The sequence below is a fragment of the Humulus lupulus genome, chromosome 1 (assembly GCF_963169125.1).
Source record: "Humulus lupulus chromosome 1, drHumLupu1.1, whole genome shotgun sequence".
Lineage (NCBI taxonomy): Eukaryota > Viridiplantae > Streptophyta > Magnoliopsida > Rosales > Cannabaceae > Humulus > Humulus lupulus.
Genome location: NC_084793.1, coordinates 22,078,501 through 22,101,284, shown reverse-complemented (window position 1 = coordinate 22,101,284; position 22,784 = coordinate 22,078,501). Strand labels below are relative to the sequence as shown.

Below are 22,784 nucleotides of genomic sequence, written 5' to 3'. Positions count from 1 at the left end.
CTCCTGATGTTCTTGCACTCAAGAAGAAAAACAAAGGGTGGTTCCAGGTTTCCTCTTCTCGAAAATCCCTTACATCCAAAGGTTCTCACCCTTCAGATTCCACTCCAAAGGCATCTTCTCCCATGGGTTCCACTCCTCTATCCAAGTTTCGGACAAAGGTGAAGAAAATTCCTCCACCATGTTCCTCCTCTGAATCTGACCCATCTGAAGCTTTTGTACCCTCTGATGTTGATCCACTTGAAGATGATGCCTCAATTGATGATGATGTTGCCTCCGAAGCCAAATCTGACCCATCAGAGGACCCTTTTGTTTCTCCAGAGAGCAAGAAAGCTGTGAAAATTCCTGAGATCCGCACAAAGTCACCAGTGGTTCCTAAAGCCACAACACGTTCATCTTTTAAAGATCACTCTTTGAATTTCCCGTTTCAATGACAATGAGAAAAATATGAAGCATTATGTGCATAGAGATGTTATTTGTGAGAAAAAAATTTATTTCTCTGCCCATAGAGTTTTCGGGGTCATTAAGAATATTGAGGATAGAGGGTGGTTGGGATCTTTAACTGGATTTGATGGTTTTGTCCCTTGGGTTGTTCAGGAATTCTATGCTAATCTTAATGATGAATTGTTTGATAGCAAGTCTTTTATGTTTAGTCAAGTTTATGTTTGGGGTCATTGGTATTTGTTTAGTGCTGCTAAAATTGCCAAGGTTCTAAATGTGCCTTTTGTTGTTACCAATGATGCGGTGGATTTCAACAAAGATACGGTTTTATCTGAATTGGTGGGACATAATATGGTTTGGGAACAACACTTGGTTCTCAAAGTGACTGATCTTACTCATTACTATGTCGTGCTTCACAAAGTTGCCATCAACAACTGGATTCCCATCACTCATACATCCACCATTACCTTTGACACGACCTTCTTTCTGTTCAAAGTCGGGATTGGTCTCCAAGTTGATCTTGCTACTCTAATTTTTAATCAAATCACTGCCTTAGGAAATGCCAGAAAGAAAGGTCAATATTTGGTGTTTCCTCATTTGATCTACAAGTTTCTTGATTCTCAAAAGCCTCTCCGATTGGAATATGAAATCGTGACACCTCCCACTGCCGGTGTAGATTACAAACTCAAGAAGGAATCCTCATCTGCCAAGACGACTAAAGGGATTGCTCTCAAGGCTGGCAATGTTGATTATGTCATCACTAAACTCGCTGGTGTCAAGACCACTTTGGAAACTGTTCAGACAGATGTTCACAGTCTCTAGAATTGTCTCTCGACCATAGAGCAACTTCAACGCACCATGATGTCTCAATTTGTTGTGGGTCGTTCCAAATGATGCCATGTGTCCATGTCTATGTTTTGGTTGCACCGTTTTTTATTTAAATAAATTGTAAAAGAACGATTTTTGTGTCTTTTCGTTTAGCTTCTTTTGTTTGTATTATTTTTCTCCTTTGGCTTATTGATAGACAACAAGGGGGAGAATGTTTATCTTGTTCTATGTTTATTTTGTCATTGTGATAATTGATTATCTTGTTTGTGTTGTTATTGTTGTTATCGAGATAACTATCGCAGGGGGAGTAATGTCACAAGGGGAGTAATTACATTACTATTTTGCTCTAACCTGGTTGTCTTTGCAAGTCTTTCAAAATAAAGTCTTAAAATATTTTTGTCTATCAAGTTGCCAAAGGGGGAGATTGTAAAACCCTAATTAGCTAACTTTATTTTTAGACAAAATATTTTAAAATTACAAAAAATCAGCAACATATCTTTAAATAATTATCCCATCATTCAGTTAGTTTTTTAAGTAAAAATCTCTTTTAGTGTGAACATAATTTTTACCTTATTTATCACAATCAATCTTTATTGGTAAAATATTGTGTTTTATCTTGTGAGAATATTTTCAGGGATTATGTTCATTCTGAAATAAAAAAGGTTTAAAAAATAAACATGGTCAAAAGAAATGACCATGTTCGTTCTGCCAGATAAATCTGATGGCGTCGATGACTCATCAGTTTCCTTTTCTGTCGACACAGAATTCATCTGGCTGGCTGATTTCCTAAATCAATGGAATTTGCAAATTGATTACAAAGATCTCAGAAAATGATGGCATTTGTAAATTTCTTTTCCTATAAATACATTGCCAAGGCCTTTGGAAATTTCACCTCTTCCATTTAGAAAATTTGTAAACATTATGTTATTTTGAAGAGTGTTTTATTTGTAAAGATTAAATTTGTTCACCTTAATATTTGCGAGAGTGATGAGTGTACTTGTGGATATCTATCTAGTCCCTTGTAAACATGTAGTGTCTATTGTGAACGTGTTCATAAGAATCTTTGGGAGAGGATTCTAAGTCTCACTTCGGGAGGAAGTGAGCACTCGCTATTCTTTGAAGGGATTGCAAGAGAATCAGCATTTCATCAAAACCAGATTCGTAGAGAAGAGCACAACAAGATTGTGACAATAGTTTAAGAGAGAGTCTTACACTGTTTAATACAATGCTTTTGTACACATTATTTCTTTACTAATTGGTTTATTCTCTGGGCGTGGCCCCCGTAGATGTAGCTTATCTGAAATGATTTTTGAACTACGTAAAAATTCTCCATGTTGATTTTTTTACCTATTTTCCTATTTCTGTTTTAATATTTGCATCAATTGTGTTAACAAATTTGGAATCAGTTTAAACAACTTAAATAGTATTCCGCATTAATTAAATTGTTTATCTCTAATCATTTGTTAATATTAAAATACGGAATTTCGGTTATGGAATAACCCCTCAAACGTGTTAGTTTCATTAGATTTTTAATCATCTAAAGATAGTTGGAAAGACTTTTGTGGCGGGAAGATTTTGACGAGGGGAGAGCTCAAAGACTAAGACAACCACCAAAAAGATATCTCAACCAATAAAAAAAAAAGGTAGGTCAAACTTTCCGGACATGTGGTTCACACACCAAAAAAAAAGTAAATAACCCCAATATAAGTTCTCTTAGGTTGACATTGCTCTAAGCAGAAGACCCTGTCGTGAAAAGTTAGTATTGTCTCCACTTTGGTTTTGGTAGAATATTGGAGTCAAACGTGTGTGTATATGTACGTATGCCCTTCCACAAGTTTTGACTATGAATTTTAGTGATCTAAATAGTCTTGTTAGGCCTTCATAATACAATGTTTCACATTATGACTGCCAATTATTCTTCGTACAATTCATTTTTCCTTCCAATTTAACATTCAAAGATATCTATTCTTGTGTAATTTGAGATTGGAAAATTGAATGCCTCCACTATTTCAAATAGTGACTTACCCTTTTGAATAAATAAAATTTGATAGGACATATATTGATTCATTTAGTTAAGGGTTGTGAAATATCCATTCTCTATAAGGTCCTTACAATAAACTTTTAAGATAAATAAAATATAAAATCATGGGCATATTTTTTTGGCCCAAGTGAAACATTGATCCCCACCTTATTTTTCATTTTGCAAAGGGAGAACCAATGTTGATTCCTACAACTAACTTGTGTGACAAGTAAATTACACCTATGACAACCTCTGGTTTTACATGTTACACTTCTGAATTTGGTGTTTATATTTCCTCAGTGAACAGGAGGAGCTATGTAATATGCTGGCACAGTAATTGGAAAGAACATTTGTCTGACTCCTTCTGCCTTTATAATGGGAAAAATTATACCTGTTGCACCCTGCAATGAATATAGGAATGTTGTTCTTAGCAATAATACAACTTGGAGCAATGGACTGTAGATTACTAGTCCGAGAGAGTGAGTGAGAGTGTTTGTCATACCGAAATCAGTCTGGCGCCGATCCACATTCGTTGTGGCGAAGGGAATGGAATCAACAAGCGTCCAACACCGTAGACAGCAACAGCAAAAAAATGGAGAACCAAGCTCAATGGACGAGGGTTGAGACCAGAGAGCAGAGCTACTGGTCCATTTGTGCAAATTCCACCAAGACTCAGATAGTCAAAACAAGCATCACGCATCTCTTTCCTTGCAGGGTCAGGGGAGGCACAAAACACTTTGTACAAGGCACCAGCCAATGTGTTTATGGTAGATGCTACCGGCTGCAAACAAAGCCATCAACAATGAGACTAGAGTTCCATGTTGCGTAAAATCCAATATGTGAGCCACATGTGTAAACGTGCAGTGTTATTCTAAAGTTGGTCATTTAAAGTGATATGCTAAGACGTTGGGTTATTGTTATTAAACTGTTATGAAATCAATGAATGTGTGGATGCTACAAGTGCTATTTCTAATTTGGTGAAGAACCAGATTAAAAATATCAATAACTGATGCTAATAGTCAATAAAGAAAGGTTATGGTTCTTGAAACATACGGTCTTTCTAATTCTCTTCACCCAATCTAGGGAACATTATAGAGATTGTATTGTGTCAGAAGACTATCACCCTCTAATCCATTCCAGCCATGGATTCAAATTCTAATGTTCCAGCCATGGAACATTAGAGTAAGGCTTCCGCTGAATTTTTTTTTTACAATATGTTCTTCTCTTTAATTTCTTCATGGGCTATGTAGGAACATGTCATAGGGTTTGAATTTAAGATTTCTATAGCAACTTGCAAAAGATTTATGTTGTGTGCTTGCTTAATCTTTGTTATCTATGTTCTTCCATTCCATGTTGTTTAAGGTAATTCAAATTCTAACATTCGATGCTCATACACTAGTTTGGACAGAGGATTTTATTTTAGTATGATTACCTTACGAAGAGTGTAAAAGGATTCAAGGTATTTGCATAGTGCGGATGAGTCATGGAGATCATGGAGTGGCCTAAGAAGGTCCCTTAAAACAACAATGTCCGAGAGAGCAACAGTCATTCCCCCACCAGTCAAAGGGTGGCGCATGTTGAACGCATCCCCCATCAACAATGCACCGGGAGTAGGAGAAGGAGAGGCAGGCATGCTTCTATTTGTCATGGTTCTGATGTTTCCTTTGTCAATTGCAGCTATGAAAGAAGCATTCAACTCTGGGGGAATCTAAAGAGTACATCAGAAAAATCAGCACCAAAAAAAAATTGTTACATGAAAGTGAATGATTGGATATGTTTGTTGATCATGGTTACCTGAGGAGCCACTACACTTTTCAAATAAGTAGCCATTTCACCATTGGCCACAGAAGGAACTTTTTGGCCAGGCACATCAACTAGACACCGAATTTCGGTGCTGCTGATAGGGTAAAACAGGATTGGAGAAGGGTCTGCCAAGATCACATGGCCATGATTGGCAAATGGAAGATCACAGTTTTCTAATACCAAACCAACAAAAGAGGAGGGAATCTCAACCTACACCAATAGTAAGTATAGTATTAATTTAATCAAATCTTAACAAAGGTACTTATTTATGTTTACAATCTAAAGCCAATTAGTATTGTCTTGGTTACCTGTGGCTTGCAAAGAGAGCGTCTTAGATTTGAGAAACAACCATCACATACTATAGTCAGAGGAGCATGAGAAGTCAGCTCTTGACCAGCCTTGTTTTTGTATTGAACACCTTTGATTGTTCCCTTTTCTTCAAGTAGAGAAGTTACTGATCCTTGTTCTAATCTCACACTGCACACAACATCATCAACCATGATATCATGTTTCAAATTCTATTACTACTTTAGTTGCCAATAAAAACAAAAACAGAGCTAAATTTTTCAGAAAGGAATGAGATAATACTTGGAAAGAGATGAAGCCTTTTCACGCATTCTTTGTATGAATCTTCCATTGTGAAAGCTTCTGCCAGCCACATCAGAATGGAATTTTTCTAAAGGATAAGAAAGTTTCGTGCTTTTCCCATCTTTGTAAAGAGCATAGCCAAAAACTCTTTGAGCGTCGATCTCTTTCACACAATCTAACAAAACCAAACCAAATACAAATAGATATTCAGATCATAGAACGAAAGTGATTATATTTGTTATGTAATTTTTAAGTTTTGGTCATACCTTCAAGACCCAACTCTATCAATTTTAGATACCCTCCTGGTTGAAGTAGCTCACCAACAATTCTATCTGGCTCATTCAAGTCCCTTTCAATCACATGAACTCTTCTTCCATCCTGCCATGAAAAAAAACCCAGTACAGTTTCAGATCATAACCACAAACACTAAGGAAACTTCAACACGAGGTCTTTAGTTGTTTTTCTGATACATTTGAAACCCTATCGAATACACTTGACACCGTGTCCAATTTACTCGACGTAAAAACTACTTTGCAGGTTGCATTAAAAAATCATTCTATTTTCAAAGATTACTCAAACGTTATATATTCCTGTATTCATAAGACTAAAACTCATTATGGGTCTCTCTTGGTTGTTGATAAAACATGAATTTTTTCAATGGATTTTGAAGAAAAAAGACTCACCTTGGCAAGGGTGTAAGCAAGAGCTGCACCGGCAACTCCAGCTCCAACGATGATGACATCTGTACCTTCGTTTGCCATATCAGAATGAGAAACGGTGCCGTTTGATGATGTCTTTACAAACCCATTTCTGTTTAACTCCATTGATTTAGCTTTGTTACTCATCTTCTTTCCTCTGTAAACATACAAGAACACAAACCCCAGCAATAAAGCTATGACTCCATCAAGCCAATACTGATCATAAACCATCTTTGGATTTGGATTTGGATTTGGATCCCTAGTTTTCTCTTTCTCTTTATCCCTTTTACAAATCTCGACCTATATTTTCTTGCTTTTACTTCTCTCTATCTATCTACTCCTGTTTTTACGTGCAAGTTAGGCGAAAGAGAATAGCTTGCAGGGTATTTATAGAGTTGGACAAGTGCGTTTGTTTTTTCTTTTGAAATAATAAAACATGAAGTAAATTCTATAATATGCACATTTAAAATACGGCAAAAAAAAAAAAAACACATTAAAAAATAAAATGTAGAAGTAAATTAGTAAATTCTGAAATATAAAATATATATTATGTAAAAAACACATCCAAATAACCGTCTATATTTTATAAAATAGAAAAACTATCTTCAACTATTTATCAAATTAAATGGGAGGACTAAATAGAAAAACTTTCTTCAATTATTTATCAAATACATAATATATCTCTTTTTTTATTAGAATGAATATTGGCTGATTTAAATTTATCCAATAAATGTATAAACCCTTAATATTTTAATTAAATTAAGTATGAAATAAATTTAATATTCTTATAGGAAAGTTAGAGGGAAAAAAATCTCATTTTTATATAATGTGGGATTCAAAATGTTTTGGAAGACGGCAAAAGGGTGGGTCAAGGTGAGGCAAAAATAAAAATTGAGTAATAAAATATTGTATAAATTGTTTTATTTTTTAGCAATTTATATATATATATATATATTTTGTACGTGGTGAGTATTTTTGGATTAATATAATTTTTCTATTACTCTGTATATATTTATTTTTTTTTTAAAAATCTTAAATGATTCAATTACTTTTTTTTTAATAAAAATAACAATAATAAATTGAGGGAGAGGACAGTTGTACGTTACATTGTTTATGCTTAGATTATTTATTGCCATTCTTGGCTTTAAATGTATGATCATGATTGTATAAATCACTTCACCAAAAATTATGTAGTAAAAAAAAAAATTTCTTGTTTTTTTTATAAACCAAAACGTAAAAATTGAAACAAATGGTGGAAATAGAACACCCTGATTATTTATATACATATAGAGTCAAGAAAAATGGTACAACCAGGCACTCCAAATTGGACTGAATTTAATTAGTCAATAGTATTTAACTCGGTGGTGTGCTCGTGATATTAATAGTTTATCATAATATTAACTCATAAGTACGTACTATTATTTTATTTAAAATTAGTAGCTAGTGTTAGAATGTGGAAAGTGATGCATGGTAAGAAGTATGAGGTTCCATCTCAAAACCAATTGGTGATGAGTGGAGTAACTCATACTCTTATAAATGGTATGATGATCCCACATACTTTCCATGTGGGATTCTATTCTCTAACATCCCCCCTCAAGATGGTGGCTATTTTTGCTCACCAATCTTGGACGGTTTGATCGCAAGTGGCTCGTTGGCTCTTTTGGCTCTTTTTGGCTCACTATCCCCGAATCACAAAGGGCTCTTTTGGCTCTCTTTTTTTTTGGACCGGTTTTGGATTTGGATCGGACATACTCGTTAGAGTTTTCTTTGACTCTGATACCATGTTAGAATGTGGAAAGTGATGCATGGTAAGAAGTATGAGGTTCCATCTCAAAACCAATTGGTGATGAGTGGAGTAACTCATACTCTTATAAATGGTATGATGATCCCACATACTTTCCATGTGGGATTCTATTCTCTAACAGCTAGTACCCAATGACTGACTTTTTATTATTATTTTTTAAATAGTGAGGCCTAGTCAACGGTCTAGAGCGGTATTTTGTCAATACACTTTATTATATTCAAAAACAATTTATTGACTTAAAACTTGAATTCTACTTTCGTTTTTATTTTTGGTTTATATCTTTTTTGACTTATATTTTTTTTTTTTGTTATTTGTTTGGAATTTGTATTTTGATAAATTATTTTTTGAATGATGTGTTTTGTAAAATAGTTCAAATAGGTTTCTAAATCTGATTTTGATAAATAAAAAATTGAATATAACAACACAGTTCTTAGACAGAATAACTGTATTTTTGTTTTGAGTTGTTAGTTTGATAAATAATTTGTGAATTTAGTTCAAAAAAACTTTGATCAAAATCGGGTTTAGGGATCTATTTGAACTATTTTATAAAACATAAAGTCCAAAAAGTAATTTGTGAAGACACAAGGTCCAAACAGGTAATGAGACAAAACACTGGGTCTAAAAATGTATATAAACTCTTTTATTTTTAATTAATTCGTTTGTTTTAACATAATTTACACATAGATGTTAAGGCTAGATCTAAATTATTTGTCATTACCTTTTAAAGGGGTAAACAAAATTGACTTTTTTTTCAACAAAAGGCAAAAAAAAATTAATAATATTAATATAGTAGAGCAAAATATATTAACTCTCGAATAGGGTTTTTTTTCACTTTGAGAGAGTCGCCTCCAACATCAACTTGGTCTACCTCTCGGCTGTGGATGTCGGCGCTGGCTTCTGCTGTGCGTGCGGAAGTCCCTAGCCAAGAAAGGATCTTCACTCTTGATCTTGATGATGGTGCGATATGGGGGAAAGGAGGGAGGATATGGGCTGCACTGCTTTTGGGAGTGCTAGTGGCTTCACTCCAGCATGGACAAAGTCGGATTCATGTTACGGGGATGCACTGCCTCGTCATGCTCACTCTTGTGGATTTGAAGAGGGGTCTTGCCCCCACTGCTCCTTCCTCTTGCTATCTCAATGTTGTCTTTCTTTTATTTTGTGTCATTTCTATAATAAAGGTGGAGTTTTTCTACTAGCCTGCTAGATTAGTCAGGAATTTAGTTTATATGGCGAAGGAGGATAACTTCGAGTCCTATTGTGAGGTTGGATTTATTTTGAATTGTTCAATCTACTTTTGCAGGGGCTTCAAAGATTCTCTCGTCAGTTTTCTAGATTTGGGGGATTCCAAGATCTATATAGACCCATGTTACATGGTACCCCAATCTCTAGTGTCGGGACACCTGAGCATGATTGATCGTTTGTTTGTGTCCTTTATTTCTTATTTGAATAAGGGAATCGTTATTTCCCCCTTCTTTTGGAAGTTTATTGGGTGATAGTTATTAATGGAGTTGATCTATGTTGATCTGTCATTTGCAGAAAATATAGATTACTTCGCACTTTTAATGATTGAATGTTGGTGTTATATTAGATCCTTAGATGAAGTTTTTGTTATTAATGCTATGGACTATATTCAATTGACTTATTATTAATATATATTTTATTTACTTAACAAAAATAATAAATAATAATACAAATTAGATTAAAAAATAACAGCGTTTTATTTCATGGAGATATTAATTGATTCTTTATGTTCAATGAAAACTCCTTTTTCTATTATTTAAAACTTATTGATATTATTATTTAGAAACAAATTAGGTAAAGGAGCAAGACATAAGAGGACTGTTACTTTCCAAGAAAGATTAAAATTGAGGTGAGATGGCATAACAATAATATTATGTATGAATGGAGGAAGTTTGACCACGTTATATATATAGTTGTGTTTGTTGCACACATTTAATAAAAGTGGACCAAGTATTTAACAACCTTAGTGATACTGAATTTATTAGCTAGGGGCTTTAGTGATTTTACACTAATTAATTAGTTGGGGATCCACTCTCTGCTCATACTAAACATCTCATCTCATGTCCCATTTATTATCTTCCATCTATTATATCAATTTAAACAACAAATGACGAGTCACTCAATTTATTATGACAAATATTTTTTTTTGTCTAAATTGTTATCTAATAAGACTTATTACTTGGTATAAGAAATTGATAGGGATTTGCACAAAGTGGCGTCTTAGATTGTTTGCTCAAAGTAATAAAATATATAAAGTAAATACTCATTTGTTATTATGTGTTTCCCCCGAAATACATATTTGGTACCTAATTTTTTTCAATAATACTCATTTAGTACTCTGTAATTTGAAATCGTACATATTTGGTATCATGAACTTAAATTTTATTAATATGACCAAACTGTCATCAATTATATGAGTTTCAAATTCAAATTTAATCAGTTAATTATGTATAACTGAGCACAGTTTGGTCATATTGATAAAATTTTATTGTTCAAATTTAAGTCCAGGGTACCTAATTTTATTGCACCCTCTTTTACACTCTTATTCATTCATGCATGACATAGTCATACTATTTCTACACATAGGACACTTATATATAATGTATTTATTATGTATTATATATTATTGTAATAATAATATTTTACAACATATGAATTTATATTAATATAATTATTAAATATTATTATAATAATTATATTTTATAATATTTGAATTTATATTTGTTATCCCCATTTCTTGTCGTGGGCCCGGGACGATGGTCCAGGCCCATGATCTGGACGTTCGGATGTGGGCCCGGCCCAAGCTTCCAAGGGCCACGGCCCTAAGTATGATTCTGGACCCGGATGGTGTCCGGGATGGTGATCCAGGACAGTCGTCCAGGAAACGTACTAATGTCGGATTACATTTGAAGTATACGTAAACGATCCCGGAGCCTGGTAAACGGTCCGGGCCTGTGGTAAACGAAGAGGGACAAAGGTAAACGAACCTGGATCAGGTCCTCCCGGCTTGGCAAGGAAAAGCATCCGTGACCCTGAAGCCACCCCACGACTCGTGGGGCTTGTCCCCACTTTTCACCTGCGGAAAAGGCCACCTCGGGATTGCACGCCGCTGTTTCAGATCTGCACTGCCTAGTACTCTGACTGATTTTGTCCCCTGAATCTGCCTCGTAAGTCGAAGTGCCCAGACTAAAAGCACCGTTCTGTCGGGCAAAGTATAGTCCTTGGGCCGCCCTATTGGGCCTTAATTAGTCTTGAACCTATGTATGTTTTATCTTTTATATTGGGCTTCCACCAGAGAAGCCGAGAGTATCCACATCTTTGATGGGCCTGGGTCATACCCGGCCCAGATCCAGTGTTCCTATGAGCCTATAAATACAGGCGATAGAGCACTGAAAAAAGGATATTTTCTCGACTTGTATATAGTTACTCTGTCAAAAAATAGAGAGAAACTCCATTGTAAAAGACTTTCCAAGCTCTAATACAACTGACTCGTGGACTAAGGCTTATTAACGCCCCAACCACGTAAAAATCCTGTGTTAATCTTCTACATTCCATATCATTATTCTTAGCTAATATTCATTAGTGTAGTTTCCGAAAATCTCGGTAAACATTTTGGTGCTTTCATTGAGAGCTGAAGAAAGCTAGTGCTAACACCAAGCCTTTACTACAATGGTGAACACACGACACATAACTTTTGACCCTAGTAATCCACAGCAAGGTAATGAAGATCCATTGCCTTCCCAGCATCTTCCTCAGAATCTGCCCGAGAACGCGCCTCCTCAAACATCTCACCATGACGAGTCACAGGACTATGAGGGTGGGACAGAGTATGAAGAGTAGAACAAGGAGGAGTATTATGTTGAGGAAAATGAGGGGGAGTACCACGACGAAGCAGTGGATCCCGAGATCCCCGAAGGAGAGCCCAACCAGAAGGACCTAGAGGTGACTAGACTGAGGCAGCAAGTCCTAGACCAGGAGGTCAGGATCGCTGAGCAAGCGGAGGCGCATCGACGGATGCAAGAGTTTCTCCAAGCCCTGCAGGCATTCATAGCCGCGCAGGGCCCGGCAACCAATCTCGTAGCTGGCCCACTTCCGGGAGCGCAACAGCCCGCTCCACAAACCCGAGCCGGGGTCCCAGAAGAAGCAAGGTCGGCCCCTCCCCCGGAGCAGTTTCTTGAGCCAGCCCCAGAAAACCCGGACAGGGAGAAAAAGAAGGCCAGTGGAAAGACTCGAGAAAGGAGCACCCCCGTCACAAAAGCCGGGACCCATTCCCGGCCGCTCCCTAGGAAAGAGAAGGTGCGCCCCATCCCAGGACGAGGCCGCCTGATCGATCCGTAGGGGACGCAGCTGCGGAACGCACGGTCCCGGCACGCCCCAGGGCGAGACGAACGGGAAAGGTCTTTGCACCCAAGCGCCTCGGTAAACAAAAACCGTCGGGAGCGGCCGCGCAGCGAGGAGCGTCATGCCCTTAGTTCAAGGGATGACACGTCCCGGATAGACCTACGCGACGGACTGAACGCTCGGAAGGAGCGGGCCCGTAAGGAAAAAATTCTCCCCCGAGGTGGCGACCTTAGGAACAACATCAACGACAGGAGGAACGAAAGAATCCCCCTGGAGGACGGCACGACCAGGCAGCTAATGGAGCAGCTGGCCGCTTTGAAAAAGGTCACGGACTGTTTGGTCCGCAAACAGGAAGGAACGGATACCGACTCCGATGAAGAGAATAAAGAGCCCTGCGCGAGGCACATCCTGGACACTGTACTCCCCAAGGGGTTCAAGATGCCAAGCCACACCGCCTATACTGGAAACACCGACCCCAGGGACCATCTGTCCCGATACAACCGGCTCATGACAGTGGCCCACGTCAGTGACGACGACAAATGCCTCTGTTTCTCGATCACTCTAGGTGGTCCTGCCGAAGAGTGGTGGAAAAGACTTAAGCCGGGATCCATCCAATCCTGGTCCGGACTGTAGTCATCGTTTCGCAAGCAGTTTGTGGCCGCCATGAGGATGGACATGCAGATCAGCACCCTCGCAAATATCAAACAGCTCCCCACAGAGACATTGAGGGCCTACATCTAGCGCTTCACTGAAGAAGCCTCCAAGACAAAGGTGGACGACGGACAGCGCCTAGTAGCATTGCAATCCGGAATCTGAGTCGGGTCCCCTCTCTGGGACGACATGCAGCGTAACAAGGCGGCTACCCTGGAAGAGTTCGTCAGGAGGGCCCAAGGGTTTATCAATTGGGAAGAGGCCTAGATCTAGGCTTTCAGGTGGCCTCCGGCACCACAGCCCAACGCCCAATCGTTCCCGGGGTACGGGGTACAGTTCCCAGCGCAGTCCTATGCCGCGCCCCCGATCGCCCTGGGACCGGCTATTACGCCTGGAGTCACCTACACCCCTACGGTGTATGGTCCTGCCGCTTCGGGATATGCCCCAGCTCAATCCACCCACTTCTCCGAATATGGGGCCGCGCCGGCAGGTCACAGCGCCGCCCCCGTCGAGGCCCAGCAGTCGTAGGCGGGAGTGACAGAAGCGAGCGTGAACCCCTCCCTGGGGAAGCGATCTGGCAAAGGCCAGAACCGGCCTGAGCCGGTCAAGAAGGGAAAAAGGGGCTACGAGCCCCAATACTCAGAATACACCAATCTGGTGGACACCAGGGAGAACATCTACCTGGCCACAGAAAGGGCGGTTCACTACCGGAAGGCTAGCCCCATGTTCAAGGGGGGAAGGAATCCAAGGGATACCAGCAAGAGGTGCGCCTATCATAAGGATGTAGGCCACACTACCGAAGAATGTCGGCAACTCAAGGACGAGATCGAAAATCTCATCAAGCTCGGGCATCTCCACCAGTGGGTCAGAATGCCAGTGGGAATCCCGGGCCTGTCAGCAGGCCCCGGACAACCCACGGTCCCGGGAGCGCCCAGGGCATACCCGCCTCAGGGAGGGTATGCGCAGGGACCGACGGCGTAGGCCCCTCAGGGGGCCCCCGTCGCACAAGCTCCCAGCCCAGGAATGCCTTACCCATCGGGGGTCGCACCCCCTCGAGTGGATGGGCATGTGGCCACCATCTCGGGCGGACCGCACCTGGGTGGACCGTCCAGGAACGACCAAAAGCGCTACCTGAGCGAAATGGACCATGATCAGGAGGTATGCGCCCTTGTCCAGGCCCCGGCTTAGCGTTCGAAGTTGATGAACCTCCCCATCACCTTCACGGAGGACGACGCCCGCAACATCCACTTTCCGCACCATGACCCGCTGGTCATAGATGCGCAAATCACCAACAAGTTAATGTCCCGCGTGTTGGTGGATGACGGGAGCTCCGTCAACCTTTTGTTCAAGCCCTCCTTCACCACTATTGGCTTGACCAAAGTGGATCTAGCATCTTGCCCGACCCAGATTTACGGCTTCAACGGAGACGCTCTACTCCCCATGGGGAAGATCCAGTTCCCTGTTACGTTGGGAAGTGAGTTACAGCAATCGTTCAAGTTCTGCATCTTTGTAGTGGTGGACTGCCCCACTGCTTACAATGTCATTTTTGGTCGGCCCGCACTAGTAGAATTTGGGGCCATCACCTCTATACGTCATCTTTGCATGAAGTTCCCTTGCGACAACGGAGGGGTGGGGAATGTCTGGGGAGATCAGAAGAGCGCCCGGAAATGCTATCACGTGTCAGCCCTACCAATATATATGGTCCGGGACGAGCCCGTTGAGGACTTCATCGACCTCCTGAGAGGGTGATCCAGGAAGAAGATGACCTGGACCCGAGGATAGGGGACGACCGCGTCCTAGAGCCAATGGACAAGACAGAGGAGGTGTGCATCAGCGACAACGATCCGACCCGGGTCATCCAAGTCGGGAAAAATCTGTCGGCGGATGTTCGAGCCTCCATCATCTCCCAAGATAAGGAGAACCAGGATATCCAAGCCTAGTCTCACTCGAACATGACAGGGATCGACCGCAACATCATCTGCCACGCATTGAGTATTGACCCAAACGCGACCCCGGTCCGCCAGAAGCGCAGGCCTTTGGGGACGGAGAGGGCCGAGGCCCTTAAGCTGGGAGTTGAGAAGCTGTCTTCAATCAACTTCATACGCGAGGCTGTGTACCCCGTGTGGCTGGCCAATCCCGTCCTGGTGCCGAAACCAAATGGGACATGGAGGACGTGCATCGACTTCACGGATCTCAACAAAGCCTGTCCGAAGGATTGTTTCCCGCTGCCCAGGATCGACCAAATGGTGGATGCTACGTCCGGGTACAAGATCTTGAGCTTCATGGACGCATACTCCGGCTACAATCAGATCTCTATGCATGTGGCAGATCAGGAGCACACCAGTTTCCAGACCGATAAGGGGATATACTGCTACATCGTCATGCCCTTCTGACTGAAAAACGCTGGGGCAACCTACCAAAGGTTCTTCAATCGAATGTTCCGGGCCCAGCTTGGGCGAAACATGGAAGTCTATATCGATGATATGCTGGTCAAATCCAAGATGTCCAGGAAGTACTCGGACGACCTGGCTGAAGCTTTCGCAGTCATTCGGAAGTACGGGATGAAGCTGAATCCCAAGAAGTGCACTTTTGGCGTGGCCTCCGGGAAGTTCCTGGGCTTCATAGTGAGCTTCCGGGGAATAGAAGCCAATCCGGATAAGATCAAGGCACTGATTGATATGCCTTCTCCCCTAAAGCACAAGGACGTGCAGAGCCTGACCGGGCGGATAGCCGCCTTAAGCCGTTTCGTCTCCAAGGCCACGGATAAGTGCATCTCGTTCTTTAACGTCCTTCGGGGAAGCCAGCGTTTCGAATGGTCAATCGAGTGCGAAGAAGCCTTTCGGAAACTGAAAGAGCACCTGGCCCAGGCTCCGATCCTGGCAAAACCGGTGGACAGGGAACCTCTGTACCTCTATCTGGCAGTGACCAAACACACGATCAGCGCCACTCTGGTACGGGAGGAGAAAAGGACGCAACTCTCGGTGTACTACGTAAGTAAGCGATTGTTGGACGCTGAATCTCGGTATCCATTAATCGAGAAGCTGACCTTTTTCCTGCTAATGGCATCCCGGAAGCTCTGGCCATATTTCCAGGCCCACGCCATAAAGGTCCTGACCAACCACCCCCTGTGGCAAGTGTTACAGAAGCCCAAGTCATCGGGAAGACTCTTAAAGTGGGCCATGGAACTAAGTCAGTTCGATATATTCTACGTCCCTAGAGTTTCCATCAAGGGGCAAGCCCTGGCCGATTTCATCGTTGAATGTTCTGGGGTATCTCAGGAAGACAACAATCCCGAGGTCCTCGTGGCGCCCGTATGGAAGGTCTGCGTGGACAGGGCCTCGAATGAGAACGGGGCCAGGATCATCTTGGTATCACCGCAGGGACACCAATTATAAAATGCCCTTCGTTTCCAGTTCAAAGCATCGAATAACGAAGCGGAGCACGAAGCTGTCCTAGCCGGGCTGCGTTTGGCCCGAGAGGTAGGTGTAATGCCCCAAATTTCCTAATGAGGTTTAGGACCTTGATTAGGAGGCCGGGAGGGCCATAATTGATTTATTATTGTATTTAATTATTATATGCATGTTTACGTGAATTATATTATTATATGATGGTGGATGCATGCATATGGGAGAATTTATTATTATGAGGGTATTTTGGTAATTTGGCCACTGTGGGCGTAATTGTATATTTTGGGTGCATGATTGTGATTAATTAATATAGCCACATTATAATGTGGATTGGTTCGAGCTTATCGACATGAGACGATCATGAGATGTAAGTGTTCGGTCTAGTCATAACGGGTTTAAGTTCGGGGCTCGGGGTGAGTCTCGCGGTGAATTTAATGATTATAGCGTTACATGGGATTTTAGGGTAACGGGATATGAATTATTGGAATTTGAGGATATTGAGATTAGCGGGAATTGGAAAACGTTAATTATGATTAACGGGATAGGTGGAAAGTACCAATTTTACCCTTAGAATAGTTTGAGAAGCTTTTGATGGCTTAAGGGTATTTTGGTCATTTGGGGTTTTGGATATATATAACTTAGGAAGGCTGTAGAAGAACAGAATAAAACAGAGCTATTTCTCCTCCCTTCCCGTACACAATTTCCTCCATTATCTCCCTTGGTGTTCTTGAGGCCATCTTGAGGTTTTGAGCTAGGAATTCAAAGGGCTGAAGTTGTGGACCTGGTTTAGCTATTAAGGAAGGTTCAAACTGGTTTCAAGGTGAGTCTTAGTCACTTGTTTCAGGTTATGCTCTGTTTTGATCTTCAAATTCTCAGCCTTTGATTCTTGATGGAAGTATGGATTTAAAGGGGTTTTGATTGATGGTATGATTGGGTTTTGATGAGAGTGAGCTAAGGGTGTTATTTGGGGGTTTAATTATATGTTTGGAGGAGGTTTAGGGATGGTTTGAGGGACTGGTTTGAGAGGAAAGAACATAGGGGGGAAAACTGGTTCGTGAGTGGTCGGTTGCTGGTCTGGGCTGAGCGCCGCGGCCCTTGGGGTCTGACAGAAGGAGGGCCCTCTCTGTTTGAGGATGCACCGCGGCGCAGCAAGGGAGGGCCGCAGCCCTTAAGGCCATTTTGACTGAAAACATGTTTTTAAGCTTGGGGATTCAAGCCATAGGCCTTAGGGTTGTACCTAGTACCCGGTTAAGTGGGGATTGATGTCCCGGAGGCTAGATATTGATTTGGGAACTTATGTCGATCATTTTTATTGATGATACCTTATATTTGGTTATGACTAGGTGACCGCTAAAGGACTAAAAGTTGATCGCTCTCAAGGGTCATTCTTTTAATCGTTCTAGCTCGACTTTGAGGTAAGAAAACTGCACCCTGTGTATATGTGACATGCATGGCTATTCTTGATGCATGTGGATTGATTATTAAGTATGACATACATGGCTATTCTTGATGCATGTTGGTTAATTGTTGAACGTGACATGCATGGTTGTTATTGGTGCATGTTGGATTGCTGGATTTATTGCATATGATGCATGAGAAACATGTGTTTGGGACATGCTTTATATACTGAGTATGATACTGTTCAGAGCTTGAGCCTCTGTGTTTATGCATGGCCCTAATAGCAGTAATACCTGTTTAGTAAGCATGCTAAATGCCTCGTTTATTGATAAGGAACATGTGATATATGATTGGTGGCATGTCTTACTTGTGAAAGACACTGACTAGTCAGGGACCGACTCTAGAGTCGAGAATTATGCATGGAATAGCTCTATGGCATTAATGCCAGACCGACCCTAAGGTCGAAGAACTTATAAGCGCTTGCCTGGTCTATGACCAGATGTTTATGGCCAAGGTATATGACCCCGGTGACTGTTTGTCACACGGCCAAGGGATGCTGTCCATGGCACGACTCTAGGGTCGGGAGGAAGGTTATGTTGGTGACCATTCACCATGCACCTGTTAAATCAACTTATGAAAGGATCACGTATCAGTTAAGCCCTGGTGACCCTATCGTCACATGGCTAAAGGGAGCGATGCTCATTATTGTGACTTTTGGCTATTGTCACCTATTTGCCTGAACTGATAGTCCTGAATGGTTATTATGATCGTTGTTGATATTATATCATGTTTTATTGTGTTTTCTTGCTGGGCTTCGGCTCACGGGTGCTACGTGGTGCAGGTAAAGGCAAGAGGAAACTGGACCATCCTTGAGTTGAAGAGCTTAGGTGATGACGTGTACATATGCAGCTGCTCGTCCGCCACGGCCGAGGTTTAAAGTGGAACAAGGGTTGAACCCTGTTTTGCCGCTTAGAACGGCCTGTTGTAAATATTTTCTGTAATAAACTCTGAAACTTTATTTTCGGGATCCCAATGTATATATTAAACGTTCTAGTGAAACGTTGCGTCTTAACCAACATGTTTAATCCCTAAACTGCTAATCATACTTAGTTCACGATTTTGGCCAAATGACTCGATTAGCGAGTGTAGCACTGTTTACAAGGCACACCGTAACGGTCCCTGGAGTTTGGGGCGTTACAACTTGGTATCAGAGCCAGCCAAGGTTTATGGTTCCTGAAGACAAGCTGGGCATGTACACTCATCACTGAAGATAGCTTCACTCAAGGAATGGTAACTATTTCTGTAGCTATGTGCATAGCTGTTTGAATAAGATGTGAATGCTCTACCTGTACATTGTATTAGGGAGCATGAGATTCTGATAGAGCCTGGCTCTTGACTATATGATTATATGCTCCGTGAATATATATATATGTATATATGACTGTGATCATATGGTTACCTGCTATGTGAATATATATACAATTGTGTTATTTGCATGCTGGGGTTGGAAGCATGGTTTGAGTTTTGGAAGAGCAGGGATTATGAGTATGTATGAATGCCATGGGCATGTTTGCAGCACTGCAAGTGATTTATGATTTGTGGTGTGGTAAGATTTATCCCGTGGGAGAAAGCCCTTGATTTGCTTATTGTGACTAATGGATCAAGTTATTGACTGCAGATTGAATCAACAGACGCTTACAGATTTGCAATTAAGATTGCAGAGGTAGGAGGAAGAGATCAGGTATTTGAAGCAACAGCGGAGTCTATTGGGGAGTACCCCTTCCTTTCCTATGCCAGGGGTGGCATCAGTTTCAGCTCAGCCTAGGGTTGAGAACAGATGGGAATTTCTCTGTGGAAGATTCCTGAGGTTTTATCCTCCAATCTTTGAGGGAGGCCTAGATCCATTCAAAGCTGAGCAATGGATGGGTATGATCATCTCCATTCTGGATAGTATGGGACTGGTGGGTCACGATAGAGTGATCTGTGCGACATGTGTATTGCGGGATGATGCCCGGACATGGTGGGAGGTAGTATCCCAGACACGAGACACAGCTGTGATGAACTGGAAAGAATTTAGGCAGCTATTTAATGAGAAGTATTATTGTGATGTAGCTAAGACTGCTAAGGTGAATGAGTTCCTGAATCTTGCTCAGGGTAATGCGTCAGTGACCGAGTATGTTACTAAATTTGATGAGTTGGCCAAGTTTGCCCTAGACATGGTACCCACAGATATAGCTCGGAAGGAAAGGTTTATTCAGGGGTTGAACTCTGGAATAGCTCAGGGCATTAGAGTTGCCCCAGTGTATGAAGTCTCTACCTATGCTCAGGTGGTAGAGAAGGCTCTTGCTGTTGAGAGTATAGTGGTTGGGCAGCAGAGTGCTGGAGAGCATGGAGCCCAGATAGTGGTATCTCCACTTATTGGAGCAAGTAAGGATGAAAGCTGGAAGACTCGTCCAAAGTGCACTCGATGCAAGAGGCATCATCTGGGAGAATGCCGAGCAAAGACATGTTTCTTATGTAGAATGGTTGGGCATCTTAAGACGGATTGTCCAAGTCTAAGAGAGCTTAAGCAAAAGAGGATAGACAGCTCGACTCCAGCTCGAGTGTTTGTTCCAAGGCAATCAGAGTCTGAGACTGAGACTAGCTCCTCGGGGATGGCAGGTGTAATGCCCCGGATTCCCTATTATGGTTAATGGCTGGACTAGTAGGCTGGGAGGGCCATAACTGTTCAACTATGCCATTTAAATGTGTTTATGCATGTTTATGATAATTATATTATAATATAATGTTAAATGCATGCATGAGAGTCCACATTTGTTTACAGGGGTATTATGGTAATTTGGCCCGTTGAGGGTATAATTGTATATTTGTATGTGCGATAATGATATATTGTGAGACCACATTATAATGTGGATTGGTTCGAGTATTTCGACATGAGACGATCTTTAAACATGATTTATCGGTTTGGTCATAACAGGTTTGAGCTCGGGGCTCGGGGTGAGTCTCGAGGTGATATTGGTGGTTATAGCGTTACCGGGGATTTTAGGGTAACGGGATGTGAATTATTAGTGTTTGAGGATTTTGAGATTAGCGGGAATTGGGAAGCGTTAATTATAATTAACGGGTTAAGCGGGAAGTACCAATTTTGCCCTTGGGGTGGCTTTGGAGGCTTAAGATGACTTAAGGGGTATTTTGGTCTTTTTGGAAGGATATATGTGACTAAATAACTTAGAAGGCTGTAGAATAAAACAGAGTAAAACAGGGGTTCTATCTTCTCTTCCCGTACCTTCCCATAGCTTCATCTTCTTCATTGCTCCTTTGAAGGGTTTGTGTTCTTGGTGATAGTTCAAGCTAGAGGAACTTAAGGGCTGGATTGGAGACTTGTTTTAGCTTGTGTGGGAGGTCCAAAATTAGTTCTAAGGTGAGTTTTAGCCACTGGTTTTTATACATGCTCTGTTTTGCTTATAGTTTTTAGTTCATGGGTTTTTGATGTGGGAAGTATGAATCAAAGGAGGTTTTTGGTGTTAGGTTGATTGGGGTTTAATGTGAGTGAGCTAAAGTTGTTATATGGGGGTTTAATTACATATTTGGAGGAGGATTCATGATGATTTGAGAGAAAAACGCACAGGGGGAAATCTGGTTTGAGCGTGGGCTAGTTGCCCGCGGCCCATGAGCGTCTGGCAGATAGGGCTTGGGGGCGTGCCGTGGCACGACTTTTTGGGGCCGCGGCCCATAAGGCCAAAATTTGCTAAAAGTGGTTTTTAGCTTAGGGATTCAAACCATAGGCCTCGGGGTTGGACCTAGTACCCGGTTGGGTAGTATTTGAGGTCTCGGGGGCTGGGATTTGGTTTGGGAACCCTTAGTTATCATTTTTATTGATGAATCCTATATTTTGGTTATGACCAGGTGACCGTCGTGGAATTTAAAGGTTGATCGTTCTCAGGGGTCGTTCATATAATTATTCTCACTCGAACCAGAGGTAAGAAAACGGTGTTTGAATACAGTGGCACCCTGTATAGGTATATGACATGCGCGGTTTGATACTTGAGGCATGTTGGTTGATATATGTGGACATGGACTGCATATTAAATGCTATTGAACGCTGATTACCTGCTTGAGACACTGACTAGTCAGGGACCGACTCTAAAGTCGAGAATCATGCATTGAATGGCTCTATAGCATTAATGCCAGACCGACCCTAGGGTCGAGAAACTTACAAGCGCTTGCCTGGCTTATAACCAGATGAATATAGCCAAGGTATATGACCCCGGTGATTGTTTGTCACATGGCTAAGGGACGTTGTCCATAGTTCCGAATCCAGAGTCGTGAGGAAGGTTATGTTGGTGACTAAACACCATACACATGTCCTAAACAACTTATGAAAGATTCATTTCTCAGTTAAGCCCTGGTGACCCTATCGTCACATGGCTAGAGGGAGCGATGCTCATTATTGTGACTTTTGGCTATTGTCACCTATTTGTTGGACTGATAGTCCTGAATGGTTATTATGATCGTTGTTGATATTATATCATGCTTTATTGTGTTTTCTTGCTGGGCCTTGGCTCATGGGTGCTATGTGGTGCAGGTAAAGGAAAGGAAAAGCTTGGCCAGCCTTGAGTGGAGAGCTTGGGTGATGTAATGTACATACAGGGCCGCTTGACTGCCACGGTCAAGGAGTTCTCAGAGGGACTAGGGGTTTACCCTATTTTTGCCGCTTAGGCCGGCGGGGATTGTATATTTGGAACTGTAGCAACTCTTTTGTAACATGAACTACTTGTAAACATTTT

The 22,784-nt window shown here is 41.6% G+C and overlaps 2 protein-coding genes and 1 long non-coding RNA gene across 3 annotated transcripts; 2 read left to right on the top strand and 1 right to left on the bottom strand.

The window, feature by feature from the left end:
• The first annotated feature begins 444 nt into the window (after positions 1–444).
• On the top strand, positions 445–1,260 carry LOC133796475 (uncharacterized). The gene has a single exon (XM_062234040.1). The coding sequence runs from the start codon at positions 445–447 to the stop codon at positions 1,258–1,260; it is 816 nt and encodes a 271-aa protein (XP_062090024.1).
• A 2,040-nt stretch (positions 1,261–3,300) lies between these two features.
• On the bottom strand, positions 3,301–6,730 carry LOC133788918 (squalene monooxygenase SE1-like). Its single transcript, XM_062226580.1, has 8 exons — positions 6,361–6,730; positions 5,944–6,055; positions 5,678–5,852; positions 5,398–5,566; positions 5,081–5,299; positions 4,719–4,994; positions 3,789–4,067; positions 3,301–3,687 (listed from the first exon to the last, which is right to left on the bottom strand). The coding sequence occupies exons 1-8, from the start codon at positions 6,604–6,606 to the stop codon at positions 3,583–3,585; spliced, it is 1,581 nt and encodes a 526-aa protein (XP_062082564.1). The 5' UTR covers positions 6,607–6,730; the 3' UTR covers positions 3,301–3,582.
• Positions 6,731–8,803: 2,073 nt separating this feature from the next.
• Positions 8,804–9,843, top strand: LOC133788924 (uncharacterized). Its single transcript, XR_009873416.1, has 2 exons — positions 8,804–9,357; positions 9,480–9,843. It is a non-coding gene; the product is annotated as an uncharacterized LOC133788924 (long non-coding RNA).
• The last annotated feature ends 12,941 nt before the right edge of the window (positions 9,844–22,784 follow it).